Genomic DNA, 22,737 nt, shown 5'->3' with positions numbered 1-22,737 from the left:
CCCTGCTCCCCATCCAGACCCGCCCCTGCTCCCCATCCTGACCCACCCCCGCTCCCCATCCAGACCCTCCCCCGCTCCCCATCCAGACCCGCCCTTGCTCCCCATCCTGACCCACCCCCGCTCCCCATCCAGACCCTCCCCCGCTCCCCATCCAGACCCGCCCCCGCTCCCCATCCTGACCCACCCCCGCTCCCCACCCAGACCCTCCCCCGCTCCCCACCCAGACCCTCCCCCGCTCCCCATCCAGACCCGCCCCCGCTCTCCATCGACCCACCCCCGCTCCCCATCCAGACCCACCCCTGCTCCCCATCGACCCTCCCCCGCTCTCCATCCAGACCCGCCCCCGCTCGCCATCCAGACCCTCCCCCGCTCCCCATCCAGACCCGCCCCCGCTCCCCATCCAGACCCGCCCCCGCTCCCCATCCAGACCCTCCCCCGCTCTCCATCCAGACCCGCCCCCGCTCCCCATCCAGACCCGCCCCCGCTCCCCATCCAGACCCGCCCCCGCTCGCCATCCAGACCCTCCCCCGCTCCCCATCCAGACCCGCCCCTGCTCCCCATCCAGACCCTCCCCCGCTCTCCATCCAGACCCGCCCCTGCTCCCCATCCAGACCCGCCCCCGCTCGCCATCCAGACCCGCCCCCGCTCGCCATCCAGACCCTCCCCCGCTCGCCATCCAGACCCTCCCCCGCTCCCCATCCAGACCCGCCCCTGCTCCCCATCCAGACCCTCCCCTGCTCCCCATCCAGACCCACCCCCGCTCTCCATCCAGACCCGCCCCTGCTCCCCATCCAGACCCTCCCCCGCTCCCCATCCAGACCCTCCCCCGCTCCCCATCCAGACCCTCCCCCGCTCCCCATCCAGACCCTCCCCCGCTCCCCATCCAGACCCGCCCCTGCTCCCCATCCAGACCCTCCCCCGCTCCCCATCCAGACCCTCCCCCGCTCCCCATCCAGACCCTCCCCTGCTCCCCATCCAGACCCTCCCCCGCTCCCCATCCAGACCCTCCCCTGCTCCCCATCGACCCTCCCCTGCTCCCCATCCAGACCCTCCCCCGCTCCCCATCCAGACCCTCCCCCGCTCCCCATCCAGACCCTCCCCCACTCCCCATCCAGACCCTCCCCTGCTCTCCATCCAGACCCTCCCCTGCTCCCCATCCAGACCCTCCCCCGCTCTCCATCCAGACCCTCCCCCGCTCTCCATCCATAACGTGGTTGGATGCTGCTCGCCCTTTCCCCTGTTGGAGAGGCTCATTATTGGCTGGGTTTCTTCTTCTGGTCTGGAGCGGTTGTTCCAAATGGACGATGTGACCATGATGAGCGCTCCGCTCTCCGTACAATGTTGCTGGTGTTTCCCTGGTGCTCTGGTGTTTCTCATCATTTCAGCAGATCAATAAGCAGTGACTGAAGAAGTAAATCATACAACCATTACACAACACTCGCACTCTCTGCTTTTCGTCAAACCATTTTAGCAACCAAGGTACAGAGGGTAAAATACACATGCAAACACTTTCTGAGCATGAGCATTGAGATCACATGTCCAACGATAGTGTCTATTACTCATTCTTTAGTTACTAATTAATAATGCAATTAGCCACATCTCGACAGCCAATTAGCCCCATGTAGCTAGCAGCTAACGGATTATTAATTAATAACAATTTTAATTTGTCATACTGCCAGTCCTTTGCTCGCTCGAGTGAGATTTCCAACTGGTGCTAAGCACCAGCTGTCCTGTGGACTTGTGCTTATTAGGAACTCTGCCTGCACCTTTTGTTCCAATACTAGCAACGAGAAACAGCAGACCAACAACAAAGGAAAAAATAAACTTCGGTAACTCCTCTTAATGTTTCTGACTTTAGACGTATAGAGGTTTCAGAGAGACAAACAAAACTTTTGTCCCATCTATCTGGCTGGGAACCTAAGCCCCAGGGGTGAAAGGGCAGTGATTCACACACATTTATCCTTCTCCAGATAAAAATGCGAGGATAGTCTGATAATCTGGGAATGTCTACACTTTGTGATGGACAGCTCAAATAACTGAGTGGCTGAATTTTTTAATTGATCCAAGTATGTTTTCAGAGCACTTGCCAAAATTTAAATTTTCTTTCCTCTGCTTTTGATTTCTTCCTCGTTGCTAGAGCTGTTATAGAAAGATCAATTACATATACACACTGCCGATCACTTTTTAAAAAACACCTTTTACCATGCAATCACTCACCTTCAATCAATGGCCTGGGGTCAGGTGAACTGTAGTCTATGGAAGCTATTAATCAGCGAGCAAGTGGGCAGTGTCTTACTACAAGGAGGATATTCATGTATTTGTATTCCTCTCACGTCTATGCAGCAAAGATTACCACAAGATTCTTAGCCTGTTCTTTTTCTAAAAGGAGTTAATCAACCAATGTGTCCGCTACTTTAGAGAAAAACAGTTTTAGTATTTCTAGTAACACACGAGGCTTGTTAATTTTGTACCGGTGTCCTGTAGCTGGTATACTGAGGTTGGGGGTGAGGGCGAGACAGTTTTACCGTATATCTCACCGCTGCTGTATCTGACAAGTCCAACAGAAGTGGCAGCCCCAACCCTGTACTCAACGGATGTCCACACACGTTCACTTCCAGCAGGGATGCCTGGATAGCAATCAGGAGTGTAAATCCCAGCAGATTCCCCCACCAAATAACCCAGGGATGCTGAGGCCAACTGTAGGAGTGACACTGGCTGAAGTCAGCTAACTCAAGACCAGAATTGAACCTGGGCCCTTCTGGTCTGTGCAGATCAGCCACAGGTTGACATTACTGAGCCATCAGGGAGCTGATTAGTTATTTTACTAACAGCTTAACTGGAAAGGTTAACAATCATACCAGCTCCCTTTTCATAGAAATCACAGAAATTTACATCACAGAAGGAGGCCATTCGGCCCATCTTGTCCGTACCGGCCGACAAAGAGCTATCCAGCCTAATCCCACTTTCCAGCACTTGGTCCGTAGCCCTGTAGGTTATGGCACTTCAAGTGCATATCCAAGTACTTTTTAAATGTGATGAAGGTTTCTGCCTCTACCACCGTTTCAGACAGTGAGTTCCAGACCCCCACCACCCTCTGGGTGAAAACATTTCTCCTTAAATCCCCTCTAAACCTCCGAACAATTACTTTAAATCTATGCCCCCTGGTTATTGACCCTTCTGCTAAGGGAAATAGGTCCTTCCTATCCACTCTATCTAGGCCCCTCATAATTTTATACACCTCAATTAGGTCTCCCCTCAGCCTCCTCTGTTCCAAAGAAAACAGCCCCAGCCTATCCAATCTTTCCTCACAGCTAAAATTCCCCAGGCAACATCCTTGTAAATCTCCTCTGTACCCCCTCTAGTGCAATCACATCCTTCCTGTAATGTGGTGACCAGAACTGCACGCAATATTCTAGCTGCAGCCTAACTGGTGTTTTATACAGTTCAAGCATAACCTCCCTGCTCTTATATTCTATGCCTCGGCTAATAAAGGCAAGTATCCCGTATGCCTTCTTTACCACCTGATCTACCTGTCCTGCTAAATTCAGGGATTCATGGACATGCACTCCAAGGTCCCTCTGATCTTCTGCACTTCTCAGTATACAACCATTTATAGTGTATTCCCTTTTGCCTTGTTAGCCCTCCCTAAATACATTACCTCACACTTCTCCAGATTGAATTCCATTTGCCCACCTGACTAGTCCATTGATATCTTCCTGCAGTCTGCAGCTTTATTCTTCATTATCAACCACATGGCCAATTTTTGTATCATCTGCAAACTTCTTAATCATACTTCCTACATTCAACTCCATACCTTTAGACACCCTTTGAACTGGAGTATATACATTTACCAAAATTAAAAAATCCACCTACCAAAATTAAAAAATCCACCTGCATTCCTTAGCTCATCCAGTTAATTGATCCCTTTGAATGCTGCAAGCTCCCTGATACTCAACTGGTAACACAAGCATGGTGCCATCAGCAGATTTATTGCAGAGCCTGGTCATTCATTCATCGGTTCAGTGCTGGAAACCAGTGTGAGTTTAGCAGCACAGCAGGTAGAGGAGAAACCTGCATGCGCTCTGGGCACTGCAACCCTTGCCTGGTTAGAACACAGATCCCAGCAACCGCGTTAACAGCAAATAGCCCAGCGCCTGAGAGAGGTTAATATTCCCCCGGCCCTCGAATCAGAGAGCGCAGGAGGAGGCCACTCGGCCCTCCGTGCCTGTGCTGGCTCTCTGAACCAGTCCCTGGATACATCGCGCAATGGACAGAAATAATTAAAACTGACGGACCTACCGACGCACCTTTTTTTATAAACTATTTCATGGGCGCAACCCCCCCTTCCCCCGGCTCGACTGTCGGCGAGAAGTTCTGCGCGGCTCCGCGGCAGCGCTCTCAGGCCGAGCTCCGCTCAGCTCGGCTCCCACCGCTCGACTGATTCTGCGCATGTGCGCCCGGGGCTAACACGCTCCACCAATCAGCTGGTAGATCGGCGCGCGCATGCGGCTCCGGGCTAACACGCTCCACCAATCAGCTGCCAGGCAGTCGCGCGCATGCGGCTCCGCTTCACCAATCAGCTGCCAGGCAGTCGCGCGCATGCGGCTCCGCTTCACCAATCAGCTGCCAGGCAGTCGCGCGCATGCGGCTCCGCTTCACCAATCAGCTGGCAGACAGGCAAGCGCATGTTGGACTGCCACAACTGTGTACAAGAGTGTGCAATCATCCTCCATATCCCTTTCAGCCCTTCCCTAGCTGGTTCAATGCCACTCATTAAGTAATGTACCCTTTTTTTTCAAATGTGTAAGATCTTATCTGTATTAAAATTTCATCTCTTACAGTTCTGCAGGTACTGTCTTGGTCCTTCTACAGCCTCTGCAAACTTTGACCAACCTGCATTGAGTTTCTAAATCCAGGTTATTTATGTAGATCAGAAACAGTAGAGTTTACATCAATACATCACTCCAGTTGGATGTCATTTCCTGTCCATTTCCTTAACCATTTCCAAGTTTTATCCAGGTTATCTGCTGTCATAAGCTTGTGCATCATTGTTTTTATTATGTCAAACTTTATTGAAAGCTTTCTGGTGGAATCTTAAAAGTTTCATAGAAAGACTTGCATTTCTATAGCGCCTTTCATGATCACCGGATGTCTCAACACACTTCACAGCCAATGAAGTACTTTTAAGTGTCATCACTTGTAATGTAGGAAACGCAGCAGCCAATTTGCGCACAGCAAGCTCCCACAAACAGCAATGCGATAATGACCAGATAATGTTTTTAATGAAATAACAACAGAAAATGCTGGAAATACTCAGCAGGCCAGGCAGCATCTGTGGAGAGAGAAACAGAGTTAACGTTTCAGGTCTGGGACCCTTCATCAGAACTGGAAAAAGCTGGAGATGTAACAGATATTAAACAAATGTAAGAAATCACACAACACCAGGTTATTTTATTTGAAATCACAAGCTTTCAGAGCGCTGCTCCTTCGTCAGGTGAAGTGACGAAGGAGCAGCGCTCCGAAAGCTTATGATTTCAAATAAAACTGTTGGACTATAACCTGGTGTTGTGTGACTTCTTACATTTGTCCACCCCAGTACAACACCGGCATCTCCACACCATAGATATTAAACAGGTGCAGAGACAAGGGGGTGGGGGGGGGAGGATGGAATTAAAGGAACAAACTGTGCTTATGTAAGAGGCAGGAAAGTTAAAATGTTGCAAATGGGAATGGCAAAATCATACAGCATGAAAAATGGGGGCATGGGTTATAGTTTGAAATTGTTGAACTCAATGTTGAGCCCGGCAGACTGTAAAGTGCCTAATCGAAAGATGAGGTGCTGTTCCTTGAGCTTACGTTGAGCTTCATTGGAACAATGTAATAGGCCGAGGACAGAGAGATCAGAGTGGGAGTGAAGCGGTGAATTAAAGTGACAGGCAACCGGAAGCTCAGGGTCACCCTTACGGACTGAACGGAGGTGTTCCACAAAGCGGTCGTCCAATCTGCGTTTGGTCTCCCCAATGTAGAGGAGACCGCATTGAGAGCAGCGAATACAGTATACTAGATTGCAAGAAGTACAAGTAAATCGCTGTTTCACCTGGAAGGGGTGTTTGGGGCCCTGGACAGTGGGAAGGGAAGAGGTAAAAGGGCATGTGTTGCATCTCCTGCGCTTGCACGGGAAGGTGCCGGGCGAAGGGGAAGGGGTGTTGGGGGTGATAGAGGAGTGGACCAGGGTGTCGCGGAGGGAGCGGTCCCTTCGGAATGCTGAAAGGGGAGGTGAGGGGAAGATGTGTTTGGTGGTGGGATCATGTTGGAGGTGGCGGAAATGGCGGAGGATGATCCGTTGAATGTGGAGGCTGGTGGGGTGAAAGGTGAGGACAAGGGGAACCCTATCGTGGTTCTGGGAGGGGAAGGGGTGAGAGCAGAAGTGCGGGAAATAGAACGGACACGGTCAACCACAGTAGAGTTTCTCTCTCCACGGATGCTGCCTGGCCTGCTGAGTGTTTCCAGCGTTTTCTGTTGTTATTTCAGATTTCCAGCATCTGCAGTATTTTGCTATTGTATTAATGTTTTTAGTGATGTGATTGAGGGATAAATATTGGCCAGGACACCAGGGATAACTCCCCTGCTCTTCTTCAAAATAGTGCCATGGGATCTTTTACGTCCATCTGAGAGAGCAGACATTAACATCTCACCCGAAAGATGGCACCTCCGACAGTGCAGCACTGGAGTGTCAGCCTGGATTTTGGTGCTCAAGTCTCTGGAGTGGGTATACAAGGGGGCCATTTAGCCCACTGCACTTGCGCTGAATCTCTGAAAGACCCATCAGTCCTATTCCCCTGCCCTTTCCCCATACCCTGTTACATTTTTCTTTTTCGACTATTTCTTCAAATTCCCTTTGAAAAGCTACTGCCGATTCGTTAACCCTGGAGGGTTGGCAACCCCCCAGCATTGTCCTGGAGTCTCCCGGGATTGAAGATTAATCTTCAGGAACTGATGCAAGCAACACCCGGGAGAAAAAGAAAGAAAAGACTTGCATTTACACAGCGCCTTTCACGACCACCGGACGTCTCAAAGCGCTTTACAGCCAATGAAGTACTTTTGGAGTGAAGTCACTGTTGTAATGTGGGAATGGGGCATTAAACAAAATTGTGGGGGGTTTTCATTCTCCTTGAACACTTTCATTTATTACTGATAAAAATATTAGAGATGGGGCAAAAAAGGCTGTTTCACAAATAGTCAAGATTAATCCATTTGGGTAACGAAGAGTCTGTTCGCTTTTTCCAATTGGAGCGTGGGAAGGCCTGGAGGACGGACCAATGGTAGGATGGTTTGCGGTGGGAGGTCATGTGATGAAACCTCTAGGAATACACCCAATCAGAGTTGCTAAACTTAGCAGGGTGGGCGGACAGCCTCGATGGGGTCTGCTTGTCGGTCTGGTGAAATTTGCCATACACAGGTCTAAAATATGTAAGATCGCTGAGGAGTTTCTTCAACTGAGCGCTTGCATTCTGATCTTCAGTCCACGCCTTGGCAACCATGGAGTGTGACCATGTGGTGTCCACCAGTTCACTAGAAGCTTCCTCATTGAAACTTATAAAATTCTAACAGGACTAGACAGACTAGATGCAGGAAGGATGTTCCCAATGGCGGGGGAGTCCAGAACCAGGGGTCACAGTCTAAAGATAAGGGGTAAGCCATTTAGGACAGAGATGAGGAGGAATTTCTTCACCCAGAGAGTGGTGAACCTGTGGAATTCTCTACCACAGAAGGCAGTTGAGGCCAATTCATTAAATATATTCAAGAAGGAGTTAGATATATTTCTTAAGGCTAAAGGGATCAAGGGATATGGGGAGAAAGCAGGGACAGGGTACTGAATTTGGATGATCAGCCATGATCTCATTAAATGGCGGAGCAGGCTCGAGGGGCTGAATGGCCTACTCCTGCTCCTATCTTCTATGTTTCTGCTTATTGGTAGACACCCACGTTACATTTGACTACTTCACAGACCCCAATTTCAGAATTGTCATTTAAAATTTTAATGCCATTCACTTTTAGTTTAGCCAGGGCATCCATTAACCATTTGTGGTGCCCTTCTCTCAGGAGGATGCTTGTAATTGCCCCGATTGGCATAGGATGATGCTAGATGTTGCAGCCCCTGTTCCACTATCAGAAGGAGCCTGTTTCTCAACTTCTGGGTGCATTTTTGACCAACAATGTTTCCCTTTGGTCATCTGGTGTGGAGTAAGCAGGTCGTAGGACCTTCTGGTGGGTCTGGGGAAATTTGCCATACAAATCCAAGATGCATAAGGCTGTTGGGGGAAGAGCCTTTCCTGCTGTTTGACCAGGTTTAGATCGTTTGCATGAATTCTGGTCACTATACAATATGCCCACATGGTGTCCACCAGTTTGCTTGAAAACTTCAGTGACCGATGGGAACCTCAGGATATTGAATCCTTTATTTACCCCAATTTCAAAATACAGGAAACTTTGTGTTATCCGGAGGCTAAATGTCCGGCAAGCTCGAGCCACTGGGAAAAATCAGGAGCTGTTTTGTTAGGTTTTTTTTTCTTCTCGTAGCTTTTTTTTCTTCTTCTCATGGCTTTTTTTTCAACAGTCAGGCTCTGCAAAGTCTCTGTAGCTTAGCAACAGCTTCAGAGAGACGCTTCCAAGGTACGGGCTGACTGTTTAGAAGCTGTTGCTAAGCGACAGTGTTTGTTGTCAGATACGGAGATGAAAATCTCCGTATGTTTCAACATCAGCGCTGGTGTGTCTGGCAGTTTTGAGGGAACGGCAACAGCTCGGTCCCGTCGGTGCCGGATAGCACAAAGTTTCCTGTATTTGGTTACTAAACTTTAGTTTGGATGGGCTGCTCATTATTCCTTTTAGGAAGGCCCTTATCGTTGTTCTTTCTGGCCTGTACTGAATAGGACAATTACTGAAGTGCCACACTGGCTGCTTGCCCACATTTAGAAATTTTAATACATGCCTGGGCATTCTGAGAGATAACCACAGCCTGTCCACCATTCACTGGAAGTTTTCCATTGCAGAGGAGCAAGTGCTTTGTCAATGCAAATGAACAATTGTTACTTGGAAATGAGCAGATATTAATTCTGGTTTGTATGAGCCGCTGTTTATTTTATCAGTTGTGTGCTCTGTTTAGTGTGTGTGGGGGGCGGGGCGGTGTTTATAGTTGCTCTAGTGGGATTGGGCCTTCATGTATTCTTTTGATGCACACTAAACCAAATCAACTGTAACTAAACTTAAAACATTAAAGGAAACTTAATAAATTAAATTAAAATTCCATTGCCGGTGGTATGATGCACTCCAGTCCCCGCGGTGCCCACCGGTCGCGGAAGGCCTCAAGCGTGCCGGCGGACACTGTGTGCTCCGTCTCCAGGGCCACCCGGGCGCGAACGTGGCCGTGGAAGAGAGTCAGGCAGTCGGGCCGGACAACCCCCTCGACCGCCCGCTGCCTGGACCCAGTTGATGGCCACTTTGGCCAGGCCCCAGGAGCAGTCCCATGAGAAGGTTCCCCCCCTCGACCTGCCCGCTCCCCTCCCGCACCGAGTGACCAAATATCAGGAGCGTGGGACTGAAGTGCATGGGCCTTGGTGTAAGGCCATTCATTATCAGGCTGGACAGGAAACGGAAGTGAAATAAGGGAATGTTTATAAATACTCGAATGATATCATTACATCTCCCGGGTACACGCGCTAATTCTGTTGGGACCTGCAAGTGCAAAGATATGCAGCTCCACTAGAATATCCATTGTGACTTTATAAAATGGTGATATGTCATCATGCCTCCTGAAAAAAAAACTATTAGAATATTTAGGCAAACTTAAAAAAAGGTAGACATTTTAAAAATAAATGCAGCACCTGTACAAAATCTTGATCCTTCATGCAACTGTTAGAAATTTGTGTAGTGTATGTGCCTTTAAGAGCCCCCTGTGTACTGTAATGCCGGTAATGGCCACTCGGGCTATATAAGCCTGTATATTGTGCTGTATCAAGTAGTTCCCCTCCAGACTTTGTTCAGTAAACACCTGTGAAACCAACTCCTGTCTTCAGTGTCTCTATTAACACACGGACACAACAGTGGCGACCAATTGGAAACGGACTTACCTGCAATTCGGCAGCACCTCAAGGACATCGATTCCTCTGGCATCCAAAGTTGAAGAAAATCAAGAAAAAGAAAAAGCTGTGGTTTCACCAGCTAGCCAAGCTGGTGGCAGGTACTGCAATAATCCTTCCTGGGCGTCGGACTGGGGCTCCAGCGGCTGGCTCTGCAGCTAGGCCAAGCAGCGAAGGCGGAGGCAAGCAGTAACAGACGGGGAAGGAGCACTCGGGAGATGGCCGGCGCTGCAAGCAGGTTGGCGTTCAGACCTAGAGAGTCCGGCGGGAACGAGTCTCCAACTGTAAATAAATAAATAAAAAGGGAAACCCGCGGGAAACAACATTGTCGTCGGCAGCAGCGGCGGGGAAGCGCCATTTTTTTTCTGCAAAAAAGAAAAGCGCGGGAAGCGCCATTTTTTTTCTAGGATGCCTAAGTCTGGCAATATTGATGCTTTTGATAACGAGATAGAGGATTGGACCACATATGTGGAAAGAGTGGAGGTATATTGCACCGCAAATGGAATAGAAAATGAAAAAAAAGCGTCAGTACTTCTAAATCTAATGGGCGCAAAGACATACGGGCTGTTACGAAACTTCTTTCTGTGATTCTGTGTGTGATTAATCACTCCAGCCAAACCAAAGGATAAGAATTTTAAAGAAATTGTTGATACCCTACAGGAGCACTTAAACCCAACACCGCTGCTGATAGCGGAACGATTCAAATTCTTCAAGAGGAATCAACACAAGAATGAAAGTAACACTGATTACCTCACCGAATTAAGAAAGCTATCAAAGCACTGCCAATTCGGGACAGGACTATCAGGTTATCTTCGAGACAAATTCGTCTGCGGTCTCCTAAGTGAAGGAACACAGAAAAGGCTGCTTTCTGAAAAAGATTTAACACTGGACAAGGCTTTCAGTATGGCTGTATCATACGAAGCAGCCGCAAGAGGAGCTGCAGAGATACAACAAAAGACACAGGACTTCGGCACCCATGAAATGACACAGGGTTGAGAGAGATGTTATCGCTGTGGCAGATCCACCCATGACCAGAGGGACTGCTGGTTCAAGGACAAAGCATGCAGGCAATGCGGAAAGATTGGACACATTGCACGGGTATGCCGATCTGGACAAAAAAAATCCACAGACAGGAAAAAAAAATCAATAAAGAAAAGTACAAAGGTACAAATGATGACGGACAGTAGCTCCGAAGACCAGAAGAGCGATAGCGACTCCGAAAACAAGAGACTAAGCTGTCTCAAATTACATAATGTAATTGCCAAAGAAGATTACCAGACCATTTGGGTTACCCTCACGATAGCAGGGTCCCCAGTTAAAAGGGAGCTAGATACAGGATCAGCTCTGACCATCATAAATCGACGGGATTACGACCGGCTATTTCCGCATATACCTTTGAAAGACACATCCATTATCTTGAAAACATATACGGGGCAGAAAGTATACCCCAAAGGAAAAATAAGGGTGCCTGTTGTATACAATGGCAAGGAAATACAAAAGTTGTATTTATACGTTCTACAAGATGGTGGTCCACCGCTGTTGGGACGTGAATGGATCAGGAAAATACGTTTAGACTGGCACTCCATTCAGGCACTGACGGTGACCAGTAAGGAAAAAAACGATGATGACGTCATACCTGAACGATTAAAAGACATCTTGGCCAACGCCAAAGAAGTGTTTCAAGAGAAACTAGGAACCTTGAAAGGCATCACCGCCTCAATAAAAGTGGAAGATGCGGCAATTCCCAAGTTTTTTAAGGCAAGACCGGTGCCATACGCAATTCGTCCAGCAGTCGAGGCAGAGCTGGAGAATTTGGAAAAGGCAGGCGTATTATCCAAAATAGATTGGAGCGAGTGGGCAACACCCATCGTCCCAGTCATGAAGAAAGCGTTGAATAAGGATAAATCTGAAGAACAGAGAAAAATTCGCATCTGTGGAGACTTCAAGGTGACTGTAAACCCGGTCCTTCACACGGTACAGTATCCTCTTCCGAGGATAGAAGATATTTTCGCCTCACTATCCGGAAGGAAACGTTTCACCAAAATTGACTTGGCACAGGCATATCTACAGATGGAGGTTGAAGAGGCCTCTAAAAAGTATCTCACGATAAATACACAAAGGTCTGTACCAGTACAATCGACTGGTTTTCGGAGTAGCATCCGCTCCAGCTATCTGGCAAAGAGCTATGGAGCAAGTCCTCCAAGGGATTCCGGGGACTCAATGCTACCTAGACGACATCCTTGTAACAGGAGAAAACGACAACGAGCACCGTGCCAATTTGGAGCAGGTGCTCACTAGGCTGAGAGAATGGGGCCTACGAGCAAATCGCCCCAAGTGCGAATTTTTCCAGAATCAAATATCATATTGTGGCCACATAATTAATAAGGAAGGGTTGCATAAGCCACCTGAAAAAATTGAAGCGGTCATAAAAGCCCCAGCACCTGAAAATGTTTCACAATTAAGGTCGTTCCTGGGATTAATAAATTACTATCATAAATTTTTACTGAACTTATCAACTCTTCTGCACCCTCTTCATGAACTGCTACAAACAGGAGTAATTTGGAAATGGAGCGAAGACTGTAAACGTGCCTTCCATAAATGCAAAGACTTAATCACGTCCAAAGAAGTTTTGGCTCATTACAACCCATCACTGCCAATCAGACTGGCGTGCGATGCATCCCCTTACGGCGTAGGAGCAGTATTATCGCATAAATTCCCTGATGGCTCGGAACGGCCGATGGCTTTTGCGTCACGCTCATTGAACTCTGCTGAGCGTAACTATGCCCAAATCGACAGGGAAGCACTCAGCCTGGTATGGGGAGTGAAGAAATTCAACCATTACCTACACGGACAAAAATTTACCTTGTTGACTGACCATCAACCCCTCATCTCCATATTTAACCCTAAAAAGGGTGTTCCCATTATGACAGCGCAAAGGCTACAGAGGTGGTCCCTTTTTCTAGGGGCACACCAATATAACATAGAATACAAAGGATCAAAACAGCATGGGAATGCTGACGGGTTATCGCGCCTACCGTTGCCAACGGTAGAAGAAGCACCTACCGTAGACCCAGTGGAGATTTTCCACTCTACCATAGTCGAATGTCTGCCAGTAACAAATTCTGCCATTGAAAGGGAAACTAGAAATGACCCGACTCTCTCACGAGTCTACGATTTAACAGTGAAGGGATGGCCAGCACATGGCGAACCACTGTTGCCAGCATTCTCGCAAAGAAGAGAACAGCTGTCAGTGTGCCGAGGAACCTTCATGTGTGGATCCAGAGTGGTGATTCCACCCAAACTCCAGGATAAAGTTCTAAAGGAGCTTCATGAGGGGCATCTGGGTGGAGTGAAAATGAAGAACCTAGCCAGGGCGTTTGTATGGTGGCCAGGTATCGATGGAGACATCGAAGAAATGACCAAGAGCTGCCTAGGATGCCAGAAGGTCCAAAACGCTCCACCACAAGCCCCTCTACATCCATGGGAGTGGCCCTCATCTCCCTGGCAAAGGGTACACATCGACTTTGCTGGTCCATTTATGGACTCAATGTTCTTAATCGCGGTTGATGCACACTCCAAGTGGCCGGAGGTAATAAAGATGTCCTCCACCACCACGGAAAAAACCATCACAGTATTAAGGACCATATTTGCCAGGAATGGACTGCCTGAACAGATCTGTTCTGATAATGGACCGCAATTTGTGTCCGAAGAATTCAGGAAGTTCTTAAAAAACAATGGGGTTAAGCACTACACGTCCACCCCATACCATCCCGCCACCAATGGATTGGCTGAAAGGTTTGTCCAGACCTTCAAGAAGGCCATAAAGGCCATGGGTAATGAAGACATAAAACTTCAGCACAAGGTGGATAACTTCTTGTTTGCATACAGGAATACAACACATATGGTTACAAACCAAACTCCCGCCATGATGTTCTTCAATAGAAGCCTAAGATGCCGGCTGGATTTGATCAAGCCAAACATCAGAAGGGACGTGGAGAACCGGCAATTTCAAGGCATGAATGAAAGGCCAACTAGAACCTTCCAGATAAGTCAACAAGTTTTGGCCCGGGACTACCGTACCGAGAAATGGCAGCCTGGAACTATCTGCACACGACTAGGACCGCTGATGTATACCGTGGACATTGGAGAAAGCATAATAAGGCGCCATGCTGACCAAATCATAGAGTCATCCGAAAAGGGACAACCTACACCACAACTCTATACGCCTAATGATGAAGTAGAGATACCCATATCTACCTCCGATCCGGTGATACTGGAACCCGATGAACCCGACACTGGCATTCAAGCCGAATCAGCCTTGCCAAAAGAACCTACTACACCACCAGAAACTACTACACCACCGAGGCGTTATCCGGACCGAGTCAGGAAGCCTCCAGAGAGACTGACTTATAATTAATTAACTGCAGCAATGTGTAGATTATTTTTCTTGTAACATGTAATTAATGATTACTTAAAATATTATGCACTGGTTGGCTAAAAGGGGAGGAATTGTAGTGTATGTGCCTTTAAGAGCCCCCTGTGTACTGTAATGCCGGTAATGGCCACTCAGGCTATACAAGCCTGTATATTGTGTTATATCAAGTAGTTCCCCTCCAGACTTTGTTCAGTAAACACCTGTGAAACCAACTCCTGTCTTCAGTGTCTCTATTAACACACAGACACAACAATTTGGACTTCCATTCATAAGAATGATTTGATCATCAAGTCAGGAGTGTGATGGAATACTCTCCACTTGCCTGGATGGTTAGCACTGTTGCCTCACAGCGCCAGGGACCCGGGTTCGAATCCGGCCTCGGGTGACTGTCTGTGTGGAGTTTGCACATTCTCCCCGTGTCTGCGTGGGTTTTCTCCGGGTGCTCCGGTTTCCTCCCACAGTCCAAAGATGTGCGGGTTAGGTTGATTGGCTATGATAAATTGACCCTTAGTGTTAGGGGGATTAAAATATGTGGGGTTACGGGGATAGGGTGGGATATGTGTTGATGTAGGGGTTACGGGGATCGGGTGGGATATGTGTCGGTGCAGGCTCGATGGGCCGAAATGGCCTCTATCTGCACTGTGGGGTTTCTGTGATTCTGTGAACACTCAAGAAGCTCGACACCATCCAGGACAAAGCAGCCCGCTTGATTGGCATCCCATCCACCACCTTAAACATTCACTCCCTCCACCACCGGCGCACCGTGGCTGCAGTGTGTACCATCTACAAGATGCACTGCAGCAACTCGCCAAGGTTTCTTCAGCAGCACCTCCCAAACCCGCGACCGCCACCACCTAGAAGGACAAGGGCAGCAGGCGCATGGGAACACCACCACCTCCAAGTTACACACCATCCCGACTTAGAAATATATCGCCAATCCTTCATCATTGCTGGGTCAAAATCGTGGAACTCCCTACCTAACAGCACGGTGGGAGTACCTTCACCACATGGACTGCAGCGGTTCAAGAAGGCAGCTCACCACCACCTTCTCAAGGGTAAGTAGGGATGGGCAATAAATGCTGGCCTTGCCAGCGACGCCCACATCCCACGAACGAATAACAAAATAGGCCATACGGGCCCTCAAGCCTGCTCTGCCATTCAATAAGATCATGGCTGATCTTCGACCTCAACTCCACTTTCAAGCCCGATCCCCATATCCCTCGATTCCCCTAGAGTCCAAAAATCTATCGATCTCAGCCTTGAATATACTCCACGACTGAGCATCCACAGCCATCTGAGGTAGAGAGTTCCAAAGATTCACAACCCTCTGAGTGAAGAAATTCCTACAGCTTTTCACAATGTTAATGCTTTGAATGAAGGGAGAGATACATATCCAAGTTTTCTGATAACACTACATTAGGAGGCACAGTAAGTTGTGTGGATGGGAGCAGAAAGATACAAAGGGATATAGACAGACAAAGTGAGTGGTCAAAACTATGGCAGACGGCGTTCAATGTGGGAAAGTGTTAGGCCATCCACTTTGGATCTTAGAAAGACAAATCAGAATATTTTCTTAATGGTGAGAGATTAGGAGCTGTGGAGGAGCAAAGGGAATTTGGTGTCCATATACACAAATCACTAAAAGCTAACACACAGATACAAAAAGTAATCAAAAGATTAAAGGAATGTCAGTCTTTACCTAAAGGAGGTTGGAATTCAAAAGTGGGGAAATGAGGAGGGTAGATTTGTGTTAGGTACAGGTATCAAGGGGGATGGAATTGAGGTAAATGGAGTTGAGGTACAGATCAGCCAAGATCTAATTCAATGACAGAACGGGCTCGAGGGGCTGAATGGCCGATGATGGCTGAACAAGCTCGAGGGGCTGAATGGCCGACGATGGCTGAACGGGCTCGAGGGGCTGAATGGACTTGTCCTATATTTCGGGGGGGGGGGGGGGCCTTGCCACATTGATGCCCTTGTTGGAAAAGGGGGGAACTGCAACCACAACCCCGCCGACAATCTATTTTGCCCGTGCCAGCCTGCCTGTCCTGTGCTACACTCTCTTTCCCTCCCTTAGCACGGTGGATGACTTATTCCCGGGCCCCAGCCTTAACCAACCAGAGACATTTACGCGGCTGCAGGTGCACTCGGTCTGCGCCCCATCGAGATCCTGCGTGCCCGTTGGTTAACTGCTCGCAACTGCAAACGCTTCCATCGCATTATCTCGGCCAAAGGGAAAGGGTGCATTGCATCTTGGTCGGAGTCGGCTGTCGACTCTCCACACCTAAGCTCGGTCAACCCACGGCCAGATTGACGTGGAAGAGGGAGGCCGAGGCAGACTGGAACAGGAGTTCACTGGCTGTTGCTCCTCGGCCTTGTGACTAAGTGGAACAGGGCCTGCATGGTGCTGGATCACTTCAGCAGCTCCTGCGGCCAACAGAACACAAGTTTAAAAAATAATTCCGAAAACCTTGCGGTGGTGCTGGTGATGCAAAAGGAAAAACATGTTACAAGCAGCATGACTGACCCGCAGAAAACTAAACATCATCACATGATTGGCACGGGGCAGGGGAGGGAGGGAAGAGACAGAAGTGTTTACATTCTGTTTGGTATTAGCTGACTCCAGATGAAAGCATACTAGATACAAGCCCTCAGACTGATAAAGCACGCCTCACTCGCTCCCATTTAATTATTTCAAGTCTTTCAAACACTGACTGCTTTTTAATGCTGAACACACATCAAGTCACTGCCAAATTCCAGTCGTAAGGTTTTAGAAATCAAATCACTTTATGTAGTAAGTGGTGTTTTATATTTGTTTTTATGGAATTGCTGAACAAATGATTAAAAACAGCCCAGGTTCAAAATAAGCACTCGTTGGCCGGAATTTTGCCGGTCCTCAAGTGTGGGATTGGAGGCGGGACCGCTGTCAAAATCACAAAGATTGACAGCGGGCAGGAAACCCGCTGTCAATACGCCTCCAATCTTCCCAAGTGTCCGGTCCTCGATTTGTGCATGGACCCGACCCCTAGCGGCGGGAAGAGGATCATAGCCACTTACCTGGCTGTTAACAGGTACTTGATAACAGGCTTTTTCAATTTTGCCGCTTCTGCCTCGGGTTCCCCAACGTCCGGACACCACGCCAGGTAGATGTGGTGTGTTGTGAATCTGCTGTAATGTTACTGCATTGATGACAGCTGCAGAAGTGGTGTGAAGGATCCACTGGTGAGTTTCAGAGGTAAGAAAATGTTGGGAAAATCATTTTTTAATGCATTTACACCTTTCTGTAGGTAGCAAGTTTTGAATTGGCTGTCTAGTCCCACCTCATTGGGAGAACCTCTCTCACCAGTGACACGATCGCTTCTGTACACCTCACCTGCCATCTGTTCTAACCTATGGAGGGGGTCATTGGCGAGCCTGGGTGCAAGAGCTCCCCATTGTACAGAGATTGTCAGTATTTGCAGCACCTCAATGCTGTCAAACACTGAGAAATCAGCTGTCAAAGAAAAATTGCGCGTGGTCCCTTTAAGAAAACAGGCAAATGACGTGTCATCATCTGACCGGCTTCCTCTTAATTGGCCGACAAGCCTGCAGGGTGGGCTTAACAAGGTCAATCGACGTAAAATCACGTCCGTGGGCCGGATGCAGTTGGGGGCGGGACTGGAAGCCGGAAACCAGCTGACCCGCTCCCAAGCCACATTCATTTGCAAAATCGCGGCCTTTGTATCTGCAGTTTTATACAAATCCTGATCCTCGTGCGATCAAACATAAGAAGTCTTGGCCAATTAAATTGTGTTTATCTGGTTGTCAAAAAGACTTGCATTTATACAGCGCTTTTCACCACCTCCGGACGTCCCAAAATGCTTTACAGCCAATGAAGTACTTTTTGAAGTGTAGTCACTGTTGTAATGTTGGAAACACAGCAGCCAATTTACGCACAGCAAGCTCCCACAAACGGCAATGTGATCATCTGTTTTTAGTGATGTTGATTGAGGGATAAATATTGGCCCCAGGACACCAAGGAGAACTCCCCTGCTCTTCTTCGAATAGTGCCGTGGGATCTTTTACATCCACCTGAGCGAGACGGGGCCTCGGTGTAACGTCTCATCCGAAAGACGGCTCGTCCGACATTACAGCACTCCCTCAGCACTGCACTGGAGTGTCTAGATTTTTGTGTCCCAGTCTCTGGGGTGGGACTGTGAACCCACAGCCTTCTGACTCAGGAGAGGGCGCTGCCCACAGAGCCACGAATGACATAAAAATAACTCAACACCTGCCTATTAGGGTAAGATTTTGTAAAATGCTCAAAAGACTAGAGGATATGTTACATGTTAGATTATTTATGCTTGCATGTTTAGGTCCCTTTTTAAATTGATTAACCAGTGTGTCCCAATTCCTGCACCATATAAGCAGCAGCAAGGTGACTCTTTAGGCCTCTGGTCACTGGTTCCCTTCAGCTGACTGTCCCAGGCAAATCATTTCTTCAAGAAAAGGCTGGCAGGAGATCCTAAGTTCTGCTGGACAAGCACCAATGTGAAAATCAATTGCACAAATTCCACCATACTCTTTCCAGGCATGTGGAGAGTATTGCGAGGGGCTCTGGCCGTTATCTCAATGCAAGCTCAACTTTTTGAACTGCCCCAAGATTTCCCTGCGGAAATTTGAGAATGGGTTTTGAAATCTCAGCATAATAAAAAGTCAAATGTAAAAGGGAAATCAATTTCTAAAGACATTAAGTAAGAAATACTGATCAGAGAATCACAGAAATTTACAGCACAGAAGGAGGCCATTCGGCCCAGCTTGACCGTGCCGGCCGACAAAGAGCTATCCAGCCTAATCCCACTTTCCAGCTCTTGGTCCGTAGCCCTGTAGGTTTCGGCACTTCAAGTGCATATCCAAGTACTGTTTAAATGTGATGAGGGTTTCTGCCTCTACCACCCTTTCAGGCAGTGAGTTCCAGACCCCCACCACCCTCTGGGTGAAAAAAGTTCTCCTCAACTCCCCTCTAATCCTTCTACCAATTACTTTCAATCTATGCCCCCTGGTTATTGACCTCTCTGCTAAGGGAAATAGTTCCTTCCTATCCACTCTATCTAGGCCCCTCATAATTTTATACACCTCAATTAAATCTCCCCTCAGCCTCCTCTGTTCCAAAGAAAACAATCCCAGCCTATCCAATCTTTCCTCACAGCTAAAATTCCCCAGCCCAGGCAACATCCTTGTAAATCTCCTCTGTACCCTCTCCAGTGCAATCACATCCTTCCTGTGATGTGGTGACCAGAACTGCACGCAGTACTCTAGCTGTGGCCTAACTAGTGTTTTGTACAGTTCAAGCATAACCTCCCTGCTCTTATATTCTATGCCTCGGCTAATAAAGGCAAGTATCCCATATGCTGTCTTAACCACCTTATCTACCTGTCCTGCTACCTTCAGGGATCTGTGGACATGCACTCCAATGTCCCTCTGGACTTCTGTGTCCTACCATTTATTGTATATTCCCTTGCCTTGTTAGCACTCCCCAAATGCATTACCTCACACTTCTCCAGGTTGAATTGCATTTGACTGAACACCTTTTCCCAATAGTATTCAAAAAATTATTCTGGTCAATTTACATCAAGTCTACAGCCCAGAAACAGGCCATTTGTGCCGGTGTTTATGCTCCACACGAGCCTCATCGCACCCGATTAGCACAACCTATTCCTTTCTCTCCCTGTTCAATCTTTCCTGATGATTATAACCTCTCAGTTCTGGACCATTCTTGTAAATCTTTTTTGCATTTCCTTCAGTGCCTCTATCCTTTTCATAATATGGACATGTTTCTTTATAGTAATATTTTGAACATGTAGGCCATTCAGGACTGAGATGAGAAGAAATTTCTTCACACAGAGGGTGGTGAATCTTTGGAATTCTCTACCCCAGAGGGCTGTGGAGGCTCAATCGTTGAGGATATTCAAAACAGAAGGTGATAGATTTCTGACTAGTAAAGGCATCAAGGGATATGGCGATAGGGCCGGTGAATGGAGTTAAGGCATTGAATGGCAGAGCAGGCTCGAAGGGCCTACTCCTGCTCCCATTTCTTATGTTCTAATGTTTCTTCTCAATTGACCATCGGACACCTTTGAGGTAGTTGCATTTATCCAATAAAATAGAGAGAGAGATGTAGAAATGAAAAGTTACTTCACTGAACGATATCCAAAACAACAGCCAGCCCATCACACACCGGTGCTGCAGAATCTTAGCCAGGAATATATTTTCTTGGACATATATTTGGACACCTCAGCGAGGGGGATGGTGAGTTTTAGTAAGAGACACTAAAACACTGGAAATTACTGGGTGTAGCAACACCAACAAAAAACATTTTTATTAATTTCGCATTAAATTATTTTTGTAAATTATACATTCTCTCCTCTTCCCCCCTCAGAATTGGTCTAGGAATTGATATGATTAAAAGAGTTTAGGAAGTGCAAATGGGCCATTTTCCTCGGGTTGCCAACTCTGGTTGTGTGTGTGTGAGAGAGAGCGAGCGAGCGAGAGCAAGAGAGAGTGCGAGAGTGAGAGCAAGAGCGCGCGTGAGTGTGGTTTCGCCCCACGACCTCCCACCGCAAACCACCTTGCCCCCTGCAATCTCGCCATTGGTCCATCCTCCAGGCGCACTGCCTTCCCACGGCCAATTGGAAAGGGAACAGACTCGGATACCCAATTGAATTCATCGTGACCATTACAGAAACAGCATTTGGTTTAATGCCCTGATGATTTTTCTCCTCATGTTTTCTCCCAGCGAGTACCCTGGAGATTAAGCTTCAATTCCTGGAGACTCCAGGCCAATCCTGGAGAGGTGGCAACCTGACAATTTGCATAGCTTTCGATTCTCCGCTGGGCAAAGACACACCCCATTCCAAAAGCTTGCAATGGGCCATTGGGGGGGGGGGGGGAGGGAGGAGATCTCATTGCATAAACAAATGCTGCAATTACAGCTGCACACTCCCAATGGCAAAACAATGAAATCCATCCAACGCAGAGATTCCACAAAACCAGACAAAGTGTGGACACGTGACCCACTGTGTCACCATCTTTTATCCTCCAACATGCCCCCCAATGCCAAGACACCTAATCACTACCCTCGTGCTAAAGCAATTAGAATAGAATAAGTTACAGCTTAAGAGACCGTTTCTGGGTTCAGCATACAAAAAGGAAAAAATATCATTAAAATGCACATAGATTTGAGAGGGGGAATACACGTTAAAAAGTAGGTGCGCTCTCAATCTGCAGTTTAAATTATTTTAATTAATATTTTGAACATCGATCTGTAATTGGATGGCATCTCCATAACTTCAGCAAAGGGTCACGTGTTGACCTGTATCTCCGTTATAGAAGCTCCGTGATCAATCTGGAGAAATATTTTAAAATAGAATATCCATCTTCAAATAGAAACTTCTTTGGGGAAGTGTGTGCACTTTTTTTTTTTCCCGTACCGTCCCCTATTCAGAAGCGAGGGGTTAGATTTCTAGGAGAGGCGGTTCAGGACTGCCCCGACGTGTTCCTTCAGACATGGTGGGGGTGGGATGGGGGGGGTGGTGGACTCTCAGGATTCACAGCGTAAAGAGGGCGTCCTCCATCTTTTCCTGCTTCTTCTTTTTGGTCGTAGTAACGGGGCCAGGGGCCTCGGTGGGAGGCGAGGGAAGAGACGGCAGCCGCTCCGCTGCTTTTGCCCGCTCTTCCAGAAATTTATCGAATTCTGGAAGAAAAACGTTATTTTATCTTCTGTGGAAAAAAAAAAATGCAATTTTTCTGCAGCTTAGTATTTAAGATCATTCCTTCAAGCGAGAGCTGGCCCCCGTTTCTGACTGGGGCGGAGATCACCTCTTACAGAAGGTGGGCACTGCAGGGAATTCAGGACTACAGTGAGCCCCTGGACTAGTTTTGATTGCCTTGGGGGGGGGGGGGGGGGGGGGGGAAGAGAGGGGGGCGCATCAGAGAAAAATAGCCCAGATTTCTTCCCCCAAATTGGCCTGGGGTTTTTTAATCTGGTGTTTTGTCTCTCCCAGGAGATCACATGGTTTCGGGTGGGGTGGAGTGTATATATTGAGAGACACAAAGGTATCACAGTTGTGGGGGACAGGCTCGATGGGCCAGTGAGTCTTCACCTGTCCCTCATTGTCCAATAGTTCA

The 22,737-nt window shown here is 48.0% G+C and overlaps 2 protein-coding genes across 12 annotated transcripts in view; both read right to left on the bottom strand.

Annotated features, from left to right (window-relative positions):
• Nucleotides 1-4,447, bottom strand: part of ccdc134 (coiled-coil domain containing 134) — a 36,689-nt gene extending 32,242 nt beyond the window's left edge. For 2 of the 7 annotated variants that reach the window (XM_085969494.1, XM_085969489.1), the window contains exon 1: nucleotides 4,308-4,446. The gene's annotated coding sequence lies outside the window, so the exon portion shown is untranslated. Of the gene's footprint in view, nucleotides 1-2,217; nucleotides 2,780-4,299 lie in introns of those variants that run through there. The other 5 variants (XM_085969490.1, XM_085969491.1, XM_085969488.1 and 2 more) reach the window with 4 other exon arrangements.
• Nucleotides 4,448-21,832: 17,385 nt separating this feature from the next.
• LOC147098978 (TOM1-like protein 2) overlaps nucleotides 21,833-22,737 on the bottom strand; it is a 111,634-nt gene continuing 110,729 nt past the window's right edge. For 3 of the 5 annotated variants that reach the window (XM_085969484.1, XM_085969481.1, XM_085969482.1), the window contains one exon: nucleotides 21,833-22,303. In XM_085969484.1, the coding sequence (XP_085825610.1) occupies nucleotides 22,158-22,303 (146 nt within the window). In that variant the 3' untranslated portion in view covers nucleotides 21,833-22,157. The remainder of the gene's footprint in view (nucleotides 22,304-22,737) is intronic. The other 2 variants (XM_085969483.1, XM_085969485.1) reach the window with 1 other exon arrangement.

This window comes from Somniosus microcephalus, chromosome 28, assembly GCF_052327205.1.
Source record: "Somniosus microcephalus isolate GS21.2 chromosome 28, FLI_Smic_1.0, whole genome shotgun sequence".
NCBI lineage: Eukaryota > Metazoa > Chordata > Chondrichthyes > Squaliformes > Somniosidae > Somniosus > Somniosus microcephalus.
Note: the sequence above shows the minus strand (reverse complement) of the source record. Positions and strands in the feature narration are given on the sequence as shown.